The following is a 13,805-nucleotide window of genomic DNA, read 5'->3' as shown; positions in this document are numbered from 1 at the left end:
CCTCCAGGCTGTGTAATGGCTATTTTACCAAGAAGAAGATTGATGGAGTGCTGCATCAGATGACCTGGCCTCCACAATCCCCCGACCTCCACCAAATTGAGATTGTTTGGGATGAGTCGGACCGCAGAGTGAAGGAAAAGCAGCCAACAAGTGCTCAGCATATGTGGGAACTCCTTCAAGACTGTTGGAAAAGCATTCCAGGTGAAGCTGGTTGAGAGAATGTCAAGAGTGTGCAAAGCTGTCATCAATGCAAAGGGTGGCTATTAGAAGAATCTCTAATATAAAATATATTTGATTTGTTTAACACTTTTTTGGTTACTACATGATTCCATATGTGTTATTTCATAGTTTTGATGTCTTCACTATTATTCTACAATGTAGAAAATAGTACAAATAAAGAAAAACCCTTGAATGAGTAGGTGTGTCCAAACTTTTGACCGGTAGTGTATATATATTGATGGGTACACTTCCTGCTTTTACTTCCTGCTTTGGTCCTATGCGTACACTCGCAATGACCGCCAGTCCACACATTATGCCTTGAATGGAGACGCCCGTTTAACTTGAATGGAGACGCCCGTTCTATTCAATCTATGTATATGGTAGCACATGCAGTCAGGAGAAGAGGACAGGAGAAAATGTGCGTCAAAAAATAAACGGTTATTACGGAGGCCAATTATCATCATCCAAAATTCCATAACCGTCACAGCCCTAGTCACGCTATGGAAAACATTTCATAATGTTTTGCAATGGCAAACGAAAATGAGTGTTTCTTTTTGAGAACTGAGTTCAGGTAGTTTAAGAAGGTGAGGAATAGACTATCAGCTGGGTAATTAGCAGCAATAGATCCCCACTTATCAGTGTGTGACTTTTGGCCCAGAAGGTGACTCCAATGGCTACATTAGCACACAGCTATGAAGTGGAGGAAGGAAGAGATATCAACCATTCAACCAATAAGTTATTAGTCCTCTTCTGTGTCAAGCATTATATCAGTGTCACGAGAGACTACGTCAGGCATAGAGAACCCAAACAGAGCCTAGCCGAGCTAACCTGTTAGCCTGTTTCTGTTTTAGCCACCATGTCGTTGCCAAGGTAATATTGTTGGATAACAGTCAATCAGGCAGCCAACTAAGCTATGTCTATTCTGAGCATGTGCAGGAGGTGAGAGGGAAAGAAACATGACAGGCTGTGAGAGGGCTGACAGTGATGGATGAAAGGTTGCCACAGAGCTTGGCTCTAACCACAGATCTAGGATCAGATATCCATAACCCCAATCCTAACCTGGGCCATAAAGGGGGTGAAAATATCTGACCTTGGAGCAATGGTTAGGTTATTGTCAACAACGATTTAGGCTTTGACCTCAGTCCTGACAGAGGTCGTAACATGTCCACCATTTGAAACTCAGCCCTGACAGAGGTCGTAACATGTCCACCATTTAAAACTCAGCCCTGACAGAGGTCGAAACATGTCCACCATTTAAAACTCAGCCCTGACAGAGGTCGTAACATGTCCACCATTTGAAACTCAGCCCTGACAGACATCCTAACATGTCCACCATTTGAACTACCTTTCACCACACCAGGTGATAGTAACAATGGCATCTAGGATTTGACAACAGCAATCCCCCGGTTGCCAGCTCACTTCCCTCCAGATTTTCCCCATAATACCCGGGATTCAACGTTTTGAACTGGCAACCCTCCTACCTCTCTAACCTCTAGGGGTGAGCAACATCTCAAGGCTTGAGAGCCACATCAGGATTTTTAAAATCAACGGTCTTACAGATATTTTGGCGGACTGAGTTGTCCGTCAAAATCAATTTTCGGTCCGGAAAAGGTGAAGTTATTTCAAAATATAAATATATAGATCCATTATAATTTCTAGATACTTTCGGACAGGTTTTAGACGTTCAAGTGTAGCCTGGAGTCGTTTTTTTATCCAAAATAATAATTAGCCATCCAGGAAATGACTAGCTGTCGCCCTTTGATGATTAATGATAGAGCGGGGCTGACCTCTGACCTTACCCTTTAATGTCAGTGGAACCTCCGTAGGTAGGTAGGGGATGTCCACTGCACTCCGACTGCTGGTGGAGTTACCCAGGAGATCCGGAAGAGAGGAGGACATGGACGGAATAGACGGCTTTCTCCTCCACTTCAACACCGGAGGGAAGTCATTGACCACGGGGAACTCATCCTGAATGAGGGAGGAGAGGAGAGAGGAGAGAGGAGAGCGGAGGAGGAGAGGAAATGGAGTCGGCTGAAGGGAAAAGGTAAGGTGTCTTTAATAAAGTTTAGGCAGTTGTTGGGGAAGCTACACTGAAATCATAGTTTACCAAACTACCAATTACTTTACACAAGAAGAAGTTAAGCTACACTAAATCTACCCTTAAGAAAAATATAGTTTACTTAACTAAAGCTACTTTGAAAAAGTAGTTCACTACATCCAAGCTACTTCGGGAAACATTATCATACCTAAATCTGAAATGTCATAGACTACAAATTGCAGGAAAAGATCACTCTGGGGTCAGCTGTTACCAGAATGTGAAATATAGCCTATTAAACACAAAAACTGTGTTTCAAGTCAGAGTTAGGGAGGTCTGATGCCGAAAAAGAAAGGAAATTCTATATTTCACACATATTTTATGTGTAGTTCCAGTAGTTAGCGATTGGTCACATGCTTCATAGACAACAGGTGTAGACTAACAGTGAAATGCTTACTTATGGGTCCTTTTCCAACAATGCAGAGTTAAAGATAAGATAACAATTTGAATAACAACTAGAGCTAGTGACAAAATGAATAAATACTCACTGAATACTGAATCAATATAAGGAGTAAAAATAACATGTCTATATACAGGGAGTACCAGTACCGAGTCGATGTGCAGAGGTACCAGGTAATTGCGGTAGCTATGTACATATAGGTAGGTATAAAATGACTAGGCAACAGGATAGATAATAGACAGTAGCAGCAGCGTACGTGGTGAGTGTGGAAGTGTGTGTGTGTGTGTGTGAGTGTGAAAGTGTGTGTGAGTGTGAAAGTGTGTGAGTGTGAAAGTGTGTGAGTGTGAAAGTGTGTGTGTGTGTGAGTGTGAAAGTGGGTGTGTGAGTGTGAAAGTGTGTGTGTGTCTGAGTGTGAAAGTGTGTGTGTGTCTGAGTGTGAAAGTGTGTGTGTGTGTGAGTGTGAAAGTGGGTGTGTGAGTGTGAAAGTGGGTGTGTGAGTGTGAAAGTGTGTGTGTGAGTGTGAAAGTGTGTGTGTGAAAGTGTGTGTGTGTGTGAGTGTGAAAGTGTGTGTGTGTGTGAGCGTATGTAGTGTGTGTGTGTGTGTGTTGGGGTGTCAGTGTAAGTATGTGTGAGTGTGTGGGTAGAGTCCAGTGTGTTTGCATAGAGTCAGTACAAGAGAGTTAGAGCAAAAAAGGTTCAATGCAGATAGTCCGGGTAGCTATTTGGTTAACTATTTAAGTAACTTTTTAGCAGTCTTATGGCTTGGGGGTAGAAGCTGTTCAGGGTCCTGTTGGTTGCCGTGCGGAAGCAGAGAGAACAGTCTGTGGCTTGGGTGGCTGGAGTCTTTGACAATTTTTTGGGCCTTCCTCTGACACCGCCTGGTATAGAGGTCCTGGATGGCAGGAAGCTTGTACGCACTACCCTCTGTAGCGCCTTGCGGTCGGATGCCGAGCAGTTGCCATACCAAGTGGTGATGCAGCCAGTCAAAAAAGTGATTAACTACTGCAAACACTACAAACATTTGAATTTAGTTCAACTATCAACAAGCTACTGCAAAATGTAGACTAGTTGAACTTGAGTTTAGGTGATACAATCCCAATGTTTTGGTTGACACGGTGTGATTGTACCGCCTAATTGTTATTAAAAGATCAGGTTTGGGAGCAGCAAAACTGTCACGATCGTCTTGAGAAGAAGCGGGCCAAGGCGCAGCGTGATATGCGTACATAATATTTATTGAATGTACAACACAATGAACAAAACAACAAACGATACGAAACGTGAAGTCCTACGGTTACACAAACCAAACGGAACAAGATACCACACCAAAACAATGCCAAACGGCTACCTAAGTATGGCTCCCAATCAGAGACAACGAGCTACAGCCGTCTCTGACTGGGAACCACCCTGGCCAACATAGAAATACCAAACTAGAACACAAAACAATGAAAACTCACACCCTGGCTCAACATACAAGAGTCCCCAGAGCCAGGGCGTGACAATAACAGTGTACAGACATTCTCCTTTTCTATGTATCAGAACCTCTTTTTGCCCAGCGGTTGTTATTCATTTAGATATGTGTTTAAAATAATGTATTGGAACCTATCATTATGCCAGTGACTTAAAACACATGATCAAGGGAGAGAAGGCTAGAAAGATTGAGGTTGTCCTTTCAGCACTGACATCATTGAGGGATATTATTGATTTAGTAGCTCTAAAAGCCCCTTTACTTTCGTCTGAGTAAAATACCATGATGCCCTTAACCCATAATGCCCTTAACCCATGATGTCCTTAACCCACGATGCCCTTAACCCACAATGCCCTTAACCCACGATGTCCTTAACCCACGATGTCCTTAACCCATAATGTCCTTAACCCACGATGCCCTTAACCCATGATGTCCTTAACCCATGATGCCCTTAACCCACGATGTCCTTTACCCATAATTCCCTTAACCCATGATGCCCTTAACCCATGATGATCTTAACCCACAATGCCCTTAACCCACAATGCCCTTAACCCACGATGTCTTTTACCCATAATGCCCTTAACCATTGATGTCCTTAACCAATGATGCCCTTAACCCACAATGCCCTTAACCCACGATGCCCTTAACCCACGATGTCCTTTACCCATGATGTCCTTAACCCACAATGCCCTTATCCCACGATGCCCTTAACCCACGACGTCCTTAACCCACGACGTCCTTAACCCACGATGCCCTTAACCCACGATGCCCTTAACCCACGATGCCCTTAACCCACAATGTCCTTAACCCACAATGCCCTTAACCCATGATGCCCTTAACCCATGATGCCCTCAACCCATGATGCCCTTAACCCATAATGCCCTCAACCCATGATACCCTTAACCCATAACCCATAACCCATAATTCCCTCAACCCATGATGACCTTAACCCATAATGGTCTTAACCCACGATGTCCTTAACCCATGATGCCCTTAACCCATGATGCCCTCAACCCATGATGCCCTTAACCCATAATGCCCTCAACCCACAATGCCCTTAACCCATGATGTCCTTAACCCATGATGCCCTTAACCCATGATGCCCTTAACCCATGATGCCCTTAACCCATGATGCCCTTAACCCATGATGCCCTCAACCCATGATGCCCTTAACCCATAATGCCCTCAATCCATGATGCCCTTAACCCATAACCCATAACCCATAATGCCCTCAACCCATGATGCCCTTAACCCATAATGGTCTTAACCCACAATGCCCTTAACCCACGATGCCCTTAACCCATGATGCCCTTAACCCATAATGCCCTCAACCCATGATGCCCTTAACCCATAATGGTCTTAACCCATAATGCCCTTAACCCATGATGCCCTCAACCCATGATGCCCTTAACCCATAATGCCCTTAACCCATAATGCCCTTAACCCATAATGTCCTTAACCCATAATGTCCTTAACCCATAATTCCCTTAACCCATAATGCCCTTAACCCATAATGTCCTTAACCCATAATTCCCTTAACCCATAATGCCCTTAACCCATAATGTCCTTAACCCATGGTGACGCCAACAACCACTAAAGGGTCTACTAAGGGGTCAGCTTATCTTATTCTTAAGAGGACTTATAATGGACAGGGAAGGAAGCATGCTTCAGTGTTTAGTAGTGCAATTGACTACTATGAGACACATTCAGTCCCCTACTATAGAGGGAGATTGAAAACACTTAACAAAGGTCTAACACTCTGACTAGCATAATGCTAGACTACATTACCCATCTATCTCCTTGACCCTACCTGCACCCAGGCTGTAATAACTGTCCTACTGTAGTACACTCAGTGTAGAGTAGAGAAGTGTAGAGTAGTGTAGAGTAGTGTAGTGCAGAGTAGAGTAGAGTAGAGTAGAGTAGAGTAGAGTATTGTATTGTATAGTATAGTATAGTAATGTAGTGTAGAGTAGAGTAGAGTATTGTATTGTAGAGTAGAGTAGAGTAGAGTAGTGTAGAGTAATGTAGTGCAGAGTAGAGTAGAGTAGAGTAGAGTAGAGTATTGTATTGTATAGTAATGTAGTGTAGTGTAGTGTAGAGTAGAGTAGAGTAGAGTAGAGTAGAGTATTGTATTGTATAGTAGTGTAGTGTAGAGTATTGTATTATAGTGTAGAGTATTTTATAGTAGTGTAGAGTATTGTATATTAGTGTAGTGTAGAGTAGAGTGGAATAGAGTAGAGTAGAGTATTGTATAGTAGTGTAGTGTAGTGTAGTGTAGTGTAGTGTAGAGTAGAGTATTGTATAGTATAGTATCGTACAGTATAGTATTGTATAGTATTGTATAGTATTGTATAGTATGGTAGAGTAGAGTAGAGTAGAGTAGAGTAGAGCAGAGCAGAGTATTGTATAGTAGAGTAGAGTAGAGTAGAGTAGAGTATTGTATAGTAGAGTAGAGTAGAGTAGAGCAGAGCAGAGCAGAGTAGAGTAGAGTATTGTATAGTAGAGTATTGTATAGTAGAGTAGAGTAGAGTAGTGTAGAGTAGTGTAGTGTAGAGTAATGTAGAGTAGAGTAGAGTAGTGTAGAGTAGAGCAGAGTAGAGTAGAGTAGAGCAGAGCAGAGTATTGTATAGTAATGTAGAGTAGAGTAGAGTAGAGTATTGTATAGTAATGTAGTGTAGAGTAGAGTAGAGTAGAGTAGAGCAGAGTATTGTATAGTAATGTAGTGTAGAGTAGAGTAGAGTATAGTAATGTAGTGTAGAGTAGAGTAGAGTAGAGCAGAGCAGAGTAGAGTATTGTATAGTAATGTAGTGTAGAGTAGAGTAGAGTAGAGTAGAGTATTGTATTGTATTGTAGAGTAGAGTAGGGTATTGTATAGTAATGTAGTGTAGAGTAGAGTATTGTATTGTATTGTATTGTATAGTAGAGTAGAGTAGAGTAGAGTAGTGTAGAGTATTGTATAGTAGTGTAGAGTATTGTATAGTAGTGTAAAGTATTGTACATTAGTGTAGTGTAGAGTAGAGTAGAGTAGAATAGAGCAGAGCAGAGCAGAGCAGAGTAGAGTAGAGTAGAGTATTGTATAGTAGTGTAGTGTAGTGTAGTGTAGTGTAGAGTAGAGTATTGTATGGTATTGTATAGTATTGTACAGTATATTATTGTATAGTATTGTATAGTATTGTATAGTATTGTATAGTATTGTATAGTATTGTATAGTATTGTATAGTATTGTATAGTAATGTATAGTAGAGTAGAGTAGAGTAGTGTAGAGTAGTGTAGTGTAGAGTAGAGTATAGTATTGTATAGTATTGTATAGTATTGTATAGTATTGTATAGTATTGTAGAGTAGTGTGGGGTAGTGTAGAGTATAGTATTGTATAGTAGAGTATTGTATAGTATAGTATAGTATAGTCGCGTAGAGTAGAGTAGAGTAGAGTAGTGTAGAGTAGAGCAGAGTATTGTATTGCATTGTATTGCATTGTATAGTATTGTACAGTATTGTATAGTATTGTATAGTATTGTATAGTATTGTATAGTATTGTATAGTATTGTATAGTATTGTATAGTATTGTATAGTATTGTAGAGTAGTATAGAGTAGTGTAGAGCAGTGTATAGTATAGTATAGTATAGTATAGTATAGTATAGTAGTGTAGAGTAGTGTAGAGTAGAGTAGAGTAGAGTAGAGTAGAGTAGTGTAGAGTAGAGTAGAGTAGAGTAGTGTAGAGTAGTGGCTGGGCTTACCATAGCTAGTGAGCTAGGCTCCTCCAAGTACTGCTTCAGGCTAAGGCTTTTCTTCCCATTCACCTAGGGAGGAAAATAAGGTTACACTGTAAATGTTGGTTCTCTATTGATTTTAGATTTTTTAGGATCCCCATTAGCCGATGCCAATGGTGACAGCTAGTCTTCCTGGGGTCCGACATATACCGCAAAAAGACAATACAGACAAAATACTTTATAATTGACATACATTTAAAAATATGAACATGTAGTGTATCTATCAGTTACACATACATGTCAGTACATACAGTGCTGTGAAAAAGTATTTGCCCCCTTTCTAATTTGCTCTACTTTTGCATATTTTTGATACTGAATGTTATCAGATCTTCAACCAAAACCTAATATTAGATTAAGGGAACCTGAATGTAAAATAACACAACAATGACATACTTATTGCATTTATTTCATGAACAAAGTTAAGCAACACCCAATGCCCCTGTGTGAAAAAGTAATTGCCCCCTTTACACTCAATAACTGGTTGTGTCACCTTTAGCTGCAGTGACTCCAACCAAACGCTTCCTGTAGTTGTTGATCAGTCTCTCATGTCGCTGTGGAGGAATTTTGACCCACTCTTCCGTGCAGAACCGCTTTAACTCAGCAACATTTGTGGGTTTTCAAGCATGAACTGCTCGTTTCAAGTCCTGCCACAACATCTCAATTGGGATTAGGTCTGGAAGTTATAAAGAAGTTATACTTTTGATCTGTCCATAGAACATTCTTCCAAGAGTCTTGACGATCATCCAGGTGCTTTCAGGCGCTTTTTGGGCGAGATGGGTCCCATTATGTCTGGCGAAAAACAAACACTGCATTCCACAGTAAGAACGTCATACCAACGGTCAAGCATGGTGGTGGTAGTGTGATGGTTTGGGGATGCTTTGCTGCCTCAGGACCTGGATTTGCCTTAATAGAAGAAACCAGGAATTCTGCTCTGTGTCAGAGGATTCTACAGGAGAATGTCAGACCATCCGTCTGTGAGCTGAAGCTGACGTGCAGCTGGGTCATGCAGCAAGACAATGATCCAAAACACACAATCAAGTCATGAAAATGGTTAAAAAGCAACACATTTGAAGTTTTGGAATGGCCTAGTCAAAGTCCAGACCTAATCCCAATTGAGATGTTCTGGCAGGACTTGAAACAAGCAGTTCATGCTTGATGCATTATTAGTTTTATGAAACCAGGTTTGCTATTCACTTGCGCTATATAAGTTGGAAGGGAGTTCCATGCACTCATGGCTCTGTATAATACTGTGCGTTTCCCTGAATTTGTTCTGGACCTGGGGACTGTGAAAAGAACCCTGGAGGCATGTCTGGTGTAGGGTTGAGTGGCGGGAACCCGGTTACCGAGATTTACCGCCCAAAACCACTCTCTTTTCCCAGGATAAATAACTGCGAGAAACCGCTAAATTATAATAAATGATTTATATGAACAGCATGGTCTACGGCCTCTGCATGATGAATCAACGCTCAGGGTGGGGACAGACCACCTCAGATGTTTCTTGTGACAGGTAGGCCTACATTTGCTGCAGCATAGCCTATGGTACAGTAATATAAAGACCGAATGAGTGTCTAATTTACCCATCTCCATCTGGCTTTCGGGGGTCACCTTGTTAATTTTTTTGCAGCTGCAGAGTTTTAAAACAGCCTATCACTCGAATATCGTTGTTTTAAATCCGTGCAAGTGTGAGCACTCTCTCATAGTCTTTCTCTCTCTCCATCAACACCATTCAAATTGCATCCAAAATAGATAATCCTGTTCTAGATTGATATATAGGCCTATATAAAAGATGTCCTAGCCTACTTCTTTCAGGTAATACATTCAATGCAGTATTAGCCTTATATTTAGCTAATTCATGATGGGTTATGCATAATACGCTTCTAACTTATAGCCTCTGTCTCTTGCGCAATACGCAAGCACCTGTGCTCTGCTGGCCTCTCCTTACAATGCTCCTTAGCTCTTGGAGTCCCATGCAGGAAAAGCTAGACTAGAATAGCTTGCTGGACATTATTTTTCTTTAGCATTTCTTATAGAAATAGACTTTTCGAAGCTCTTTTTTGCTGAATGTTAAATACAGCAGCCAATAGAACTCACGGGACGTTTATAAGAAGAGCGAACGCGCGATGGCGGTAGGCTATAGCAGTTATTTATTCAGACCCATAACCATTCAGATGGCGGTAGGCTATAGCAGTTATTTATTCAGACCCATAACCATTCAATCTTGGTGAAGAGAAGTGAAAGCCTTTTGCATCTAATTCTAGTCCTATGTTATTAAAATATGTCATTAGAATGATGAAGATAAGGACAACAAAATGTATTTCATTTAACTGTTGAAAGCGAGGAAGGAATGAAGCAACAATGGAGAGAGAAAGAGGAGGTAGGCTAATAACATTAGGATAAATATTATGATATTGCCTTGCAAAAGTATTCATCCCCCTTGGCGTTTTTTCCTATTTTGTTGCATTACAACCTGTAATTGAAATTGATTTTTATTTGGATTTCATATAATGGACATACACAAAATAGTCCAAATTGGTGAAGTGAAATGAAAAAAAGTACTTGTTTCAAAAGATTCTAAAAAATAAATAACGGAAAAGTGGTGTGTGCATATGTACATTTACATTTTAGTCATTTAGCAGACGCTCTTATCCAGAGCGACTTACTGAGTGCATACATTATTTTATTTTTTCATACTGTATTCACCCCCTTTGCTATGAAGCCCCTAAATAAGATCTGGTGCAACCAATTACCTTCAGATGTCACATAATTAGTTAAATAAAGTCCACCTGTGTGCAATCTAAGTGTCACATGATCTCAGTTTATATACACCTGTTCTGAAAGGCCCCAGAGTCTGCAACACCAGTAAGCAAGGGGCACCACCAAGCAAGCGGCACCATGAAGACCAAGGAGCTCTCCAAACAGGTCAGGGACAAAGTTGTGGAGAAGTACAGATCAGGGTTGGGTTATAAAAAAATATCCGAAATGTTGAACATCCCACGGAGCACCATTAAATCCATTATAAAAAAATTGAAAGAATATGGCACCACAACTGTCACGCCCTGGCTCTGGGGACTCTAATATGTTGAGCCAGGGTGTGTAAAGTCTATGTGTGTTGTTCTAGGTTTCACATTCTGGTATTGTGGTTCTATGTTGGCCAGTGTGGTTCTCAATCAGAGGCAACGTGATTCAGCTGTTGCTTGTTGACTCTGATTGAGAACCATACTTTAGCAGCCTGTTTCCCCACAGAGTTTGTGGGATCTTGTTTCTAGTCTGTTTATGTTAGACCGTGAACTGTCACGTATCGTTTGTTGTTTTTGATCGTGTCTCTAATTAAAGAGTATGTTTGCCTGCAACGCTGCGCCTTGGTCCTCTGTTCCCGACGATCGTGACAGAAGATCCCACCAAGACTGGACCAAGCAGCAAGTTCAGGAGCCAGCGCCTGAGAGATCTCTAGCGGATCTCCTTCGCCTCCTCGACTGGGTCAAGCCATGTGAGGAAGAGAGGGGCTTGACGTGGAGGCAGAAGGGCGAAAGGCTGGCGAGGAGCATGGAGACCTGGTCCACGGGTAGGAGTGAAGCCCATAAATTTTTTAGGGGGGGGCTAACGCCGTGGACGACGGGGCAGCAGGAGGCCGCCAGGTTACGGGAGTCACTGGTCACCAGGGGGAAGGAGGATGTAGAGGCACGGCGAGAGGTACTGGCGTGTGTTGCCAGTCCGGTCCGGCCTGTTCCTGATCCCCACGTAGGGCCAGTGGTGTGTGTTCCCAGTACGGTCCGGCCATTTCCTGCCACTCGCACCAAGTCTACGGTGCGCATCGCCAGCTCGGCCCGGCCTGTTCCTGCTCCCCGCACCAAGTCTGTGGTGCGCGTCGCCAGCCCAGTCCGGCCCATTCCTGCTCCCCGCACCAAGTCTGTGGTGCGCGTCGCCAGCCCAGTCCGGCCCATTCCTGCTCCCCGCAAACATACTCGTCAGCCCGGTCCGGCCCATTCCTGCTCCCCGCACCAAGTCAGTGGTGCGTTTCGTCAGCCCAGCTCGGCCCGTTCCTGCTCCCCGCACCAAGTCAGTGGTGCGCTTCGTCAGCCCGGCACGGCCCGTTCCTGCTCCCCGCACCAAGTCAGTGGTGCGCTTCGTCAGCCCGGCTCGGCCCGCTCCTGCTCCCCGCACCAAGTCAGTGGTGCACTTCGTCAGCCCGGCTCGGCCCGCTCCTGCTCCCCACACCAAGCCAGTGGTGTGCGTCGTCAGTCCGGCACGGCCCGTGCCTGTTCCACCGGTGGCTGGTCCGGCACCGGTCAGATGCTTCACGCCGGAGCTAGAGCAATCCGCTCCACCAGTGTGCAGTCCAGCTCCGGCCAGCGGGGCCAGACCGGACCAGGGGTACTTTGGGGGGTTGGAGAGGGAGCGGGGATCAGGCCCGGAGCCGGATCCGCCGCCTAAGCGGAGTGCCCACCCGGTCCCTCCCCTGTGGTGTTTGGTGGGCGCGGTCGGAGTCCGCGCCTTTAGGGGGGGGTACTGTCACGCCCTGGCTCTGGGGACTCTAATATGTTGAGCCAGGGTGTGTAAAGTCTATGTGTGTTGTTCTAGGTTTCACATTCTGGTATTGTGGTTCTATGTTGGCCAGTGTGGTTCTCAATCAGAGGCAACGTGATTCAGCTGTTGCTTGTTGACTCTGATTGAGAACCATACTTTAGCAGCCTGTTTCCCCACAGAGTTTGTGGGATCTTGTTTCTAGTCTGTTTATGTTAGACCGTGAACTGTCACGTATCGTTTGTTGTTTTTGATCGTGTCTCTAATTAAAGAGTATGTTTGCCTGCAACGCTGCGCCTTGGTCCTCTGTTCCCGACGATCGTGACAACAACAAACCTGCCAAGAGAGGGCCGCCCACCAAAACTCATGGACCAGGCAAGGAGGGCATTAATCAGAGAGGCAACAAAGAGACCAAAGATAACCCTGAAGGAGCTGCAAAGCTCCACAGCGGAGATTGGAGTATCTGTCCATAGGACCACTTTAAGCCGTACACTCCACAGAGCTGGGCTTTACGGGAAGAGTGGCCAGAAAAAAGCCATTGCTTAAAGAAAAAAATAAGCAAACACGTTTGGTGTTCGCCAAAAGGCATGTGGGACACTCCCCAAACATATGGAAGAAGGTACTCTGGTCAAATGAGACTAAAATTGAGCTTTTTGGCCATCAAGGAAAACGCTATGTCTGACGCAATCCCAACACCTCTCATCACCCTGAGAACACCATCCCCACAGTGAAGCATGGTGGTGGCAGCATCATGCTGTGGGGATGTTTTTCATCGGCAGGGACTGGGAAACTGGTCAGAATTGAAGGAATGATGGATGGCGCTAAATACAGGGACATTCTTGAGGGAAACCTGTGGTAGGCATGTTGTGTAAATCAAATGATACAAACCACCAAAAAATCAATTTTAATTCCTGGTTGTAGCCTACTGCTACATGCATATAGCTAGCTACATCTATGGGCTTTTACTGTATGTTTTTCTGTCGCGTGTAATGTGCCTATATCATATACTGTATGTAGCCTATTGGATAACGGCACAATCATTTGGGCTTTTTTTGGGCTTGGGTTCATTAAATGTCGTTAATGTACGGCTCATAAAATGTATTTAATATATGCTTTATAATGCTTTTGAATGACACTTCCGGTTTTGGCGGGAAAATACCGGGTTACCCGGGAGAAAAGTAATTTATTCTCAGGATGGAACATTAATTTTGTAGAATACCGGGAAAATATTAAACCCTAGTCTGGTGTGGTAAGTGTGTGTGTGACACTGCTGTGTGTAAGTTGACTATGCAAACTATTTGGAATTTCCAACACATTAATGTAAAAAAAAGAAAAA

The 13,805-nt window shown here is 43.4% G+C and overlaps 1 protein-coding gene across 3 annotated transcripts in view; it reads right to left on the bottom strand.

The window, feature by feature from the left end:
* Positions 1-13,805, bottom strand: part of LOC311148932 (GRAM domain-containing protein 2A-like) — a 112,709-nt gene that overhangs the window by 11,344 nt on the left and 87,560 nt on the right. For all 3 annotated transcript variants that reach the window (XR_014614968.1, XM_084185966.1, XM_084185965.1), the window contains exons 8-9: positions 7,916-7,978; positions 2,019-2,187 (exon numbers count right to left, since the gene is read on the bottom strand). Coding sequence is in view for 2 of the 3 variants with exons in the window: in XM_084185966.1 (XP_084042092.1) it covers positions 2,019-2,187; positions 7,916-7,978 (232 nt within the window). In the remaining variant the exon portion in view is untranslated. The remainder of the gene's footprint in view (positions 1-2,018; positions 2,188-7,915; positions 7,979-13,805) is intronic.

Source organism: Coregonus lavaretus (assembly GCF_964263955.1).
Source record: "Coregonus lavaretus genome assembly, chromosome: 21".
Lineage (NCBI taxonomy): Eukaryota > Metazoa > Chordata > Actinopteri > Salmoniformes > Salmonidae > Coregonus > Coregonus lavaretus.
The sequence above is the reverse complement of the archived record's forward strand: the minus strand, read 5'-3'. Positions and strand labels throughout refer to the sequence as shown.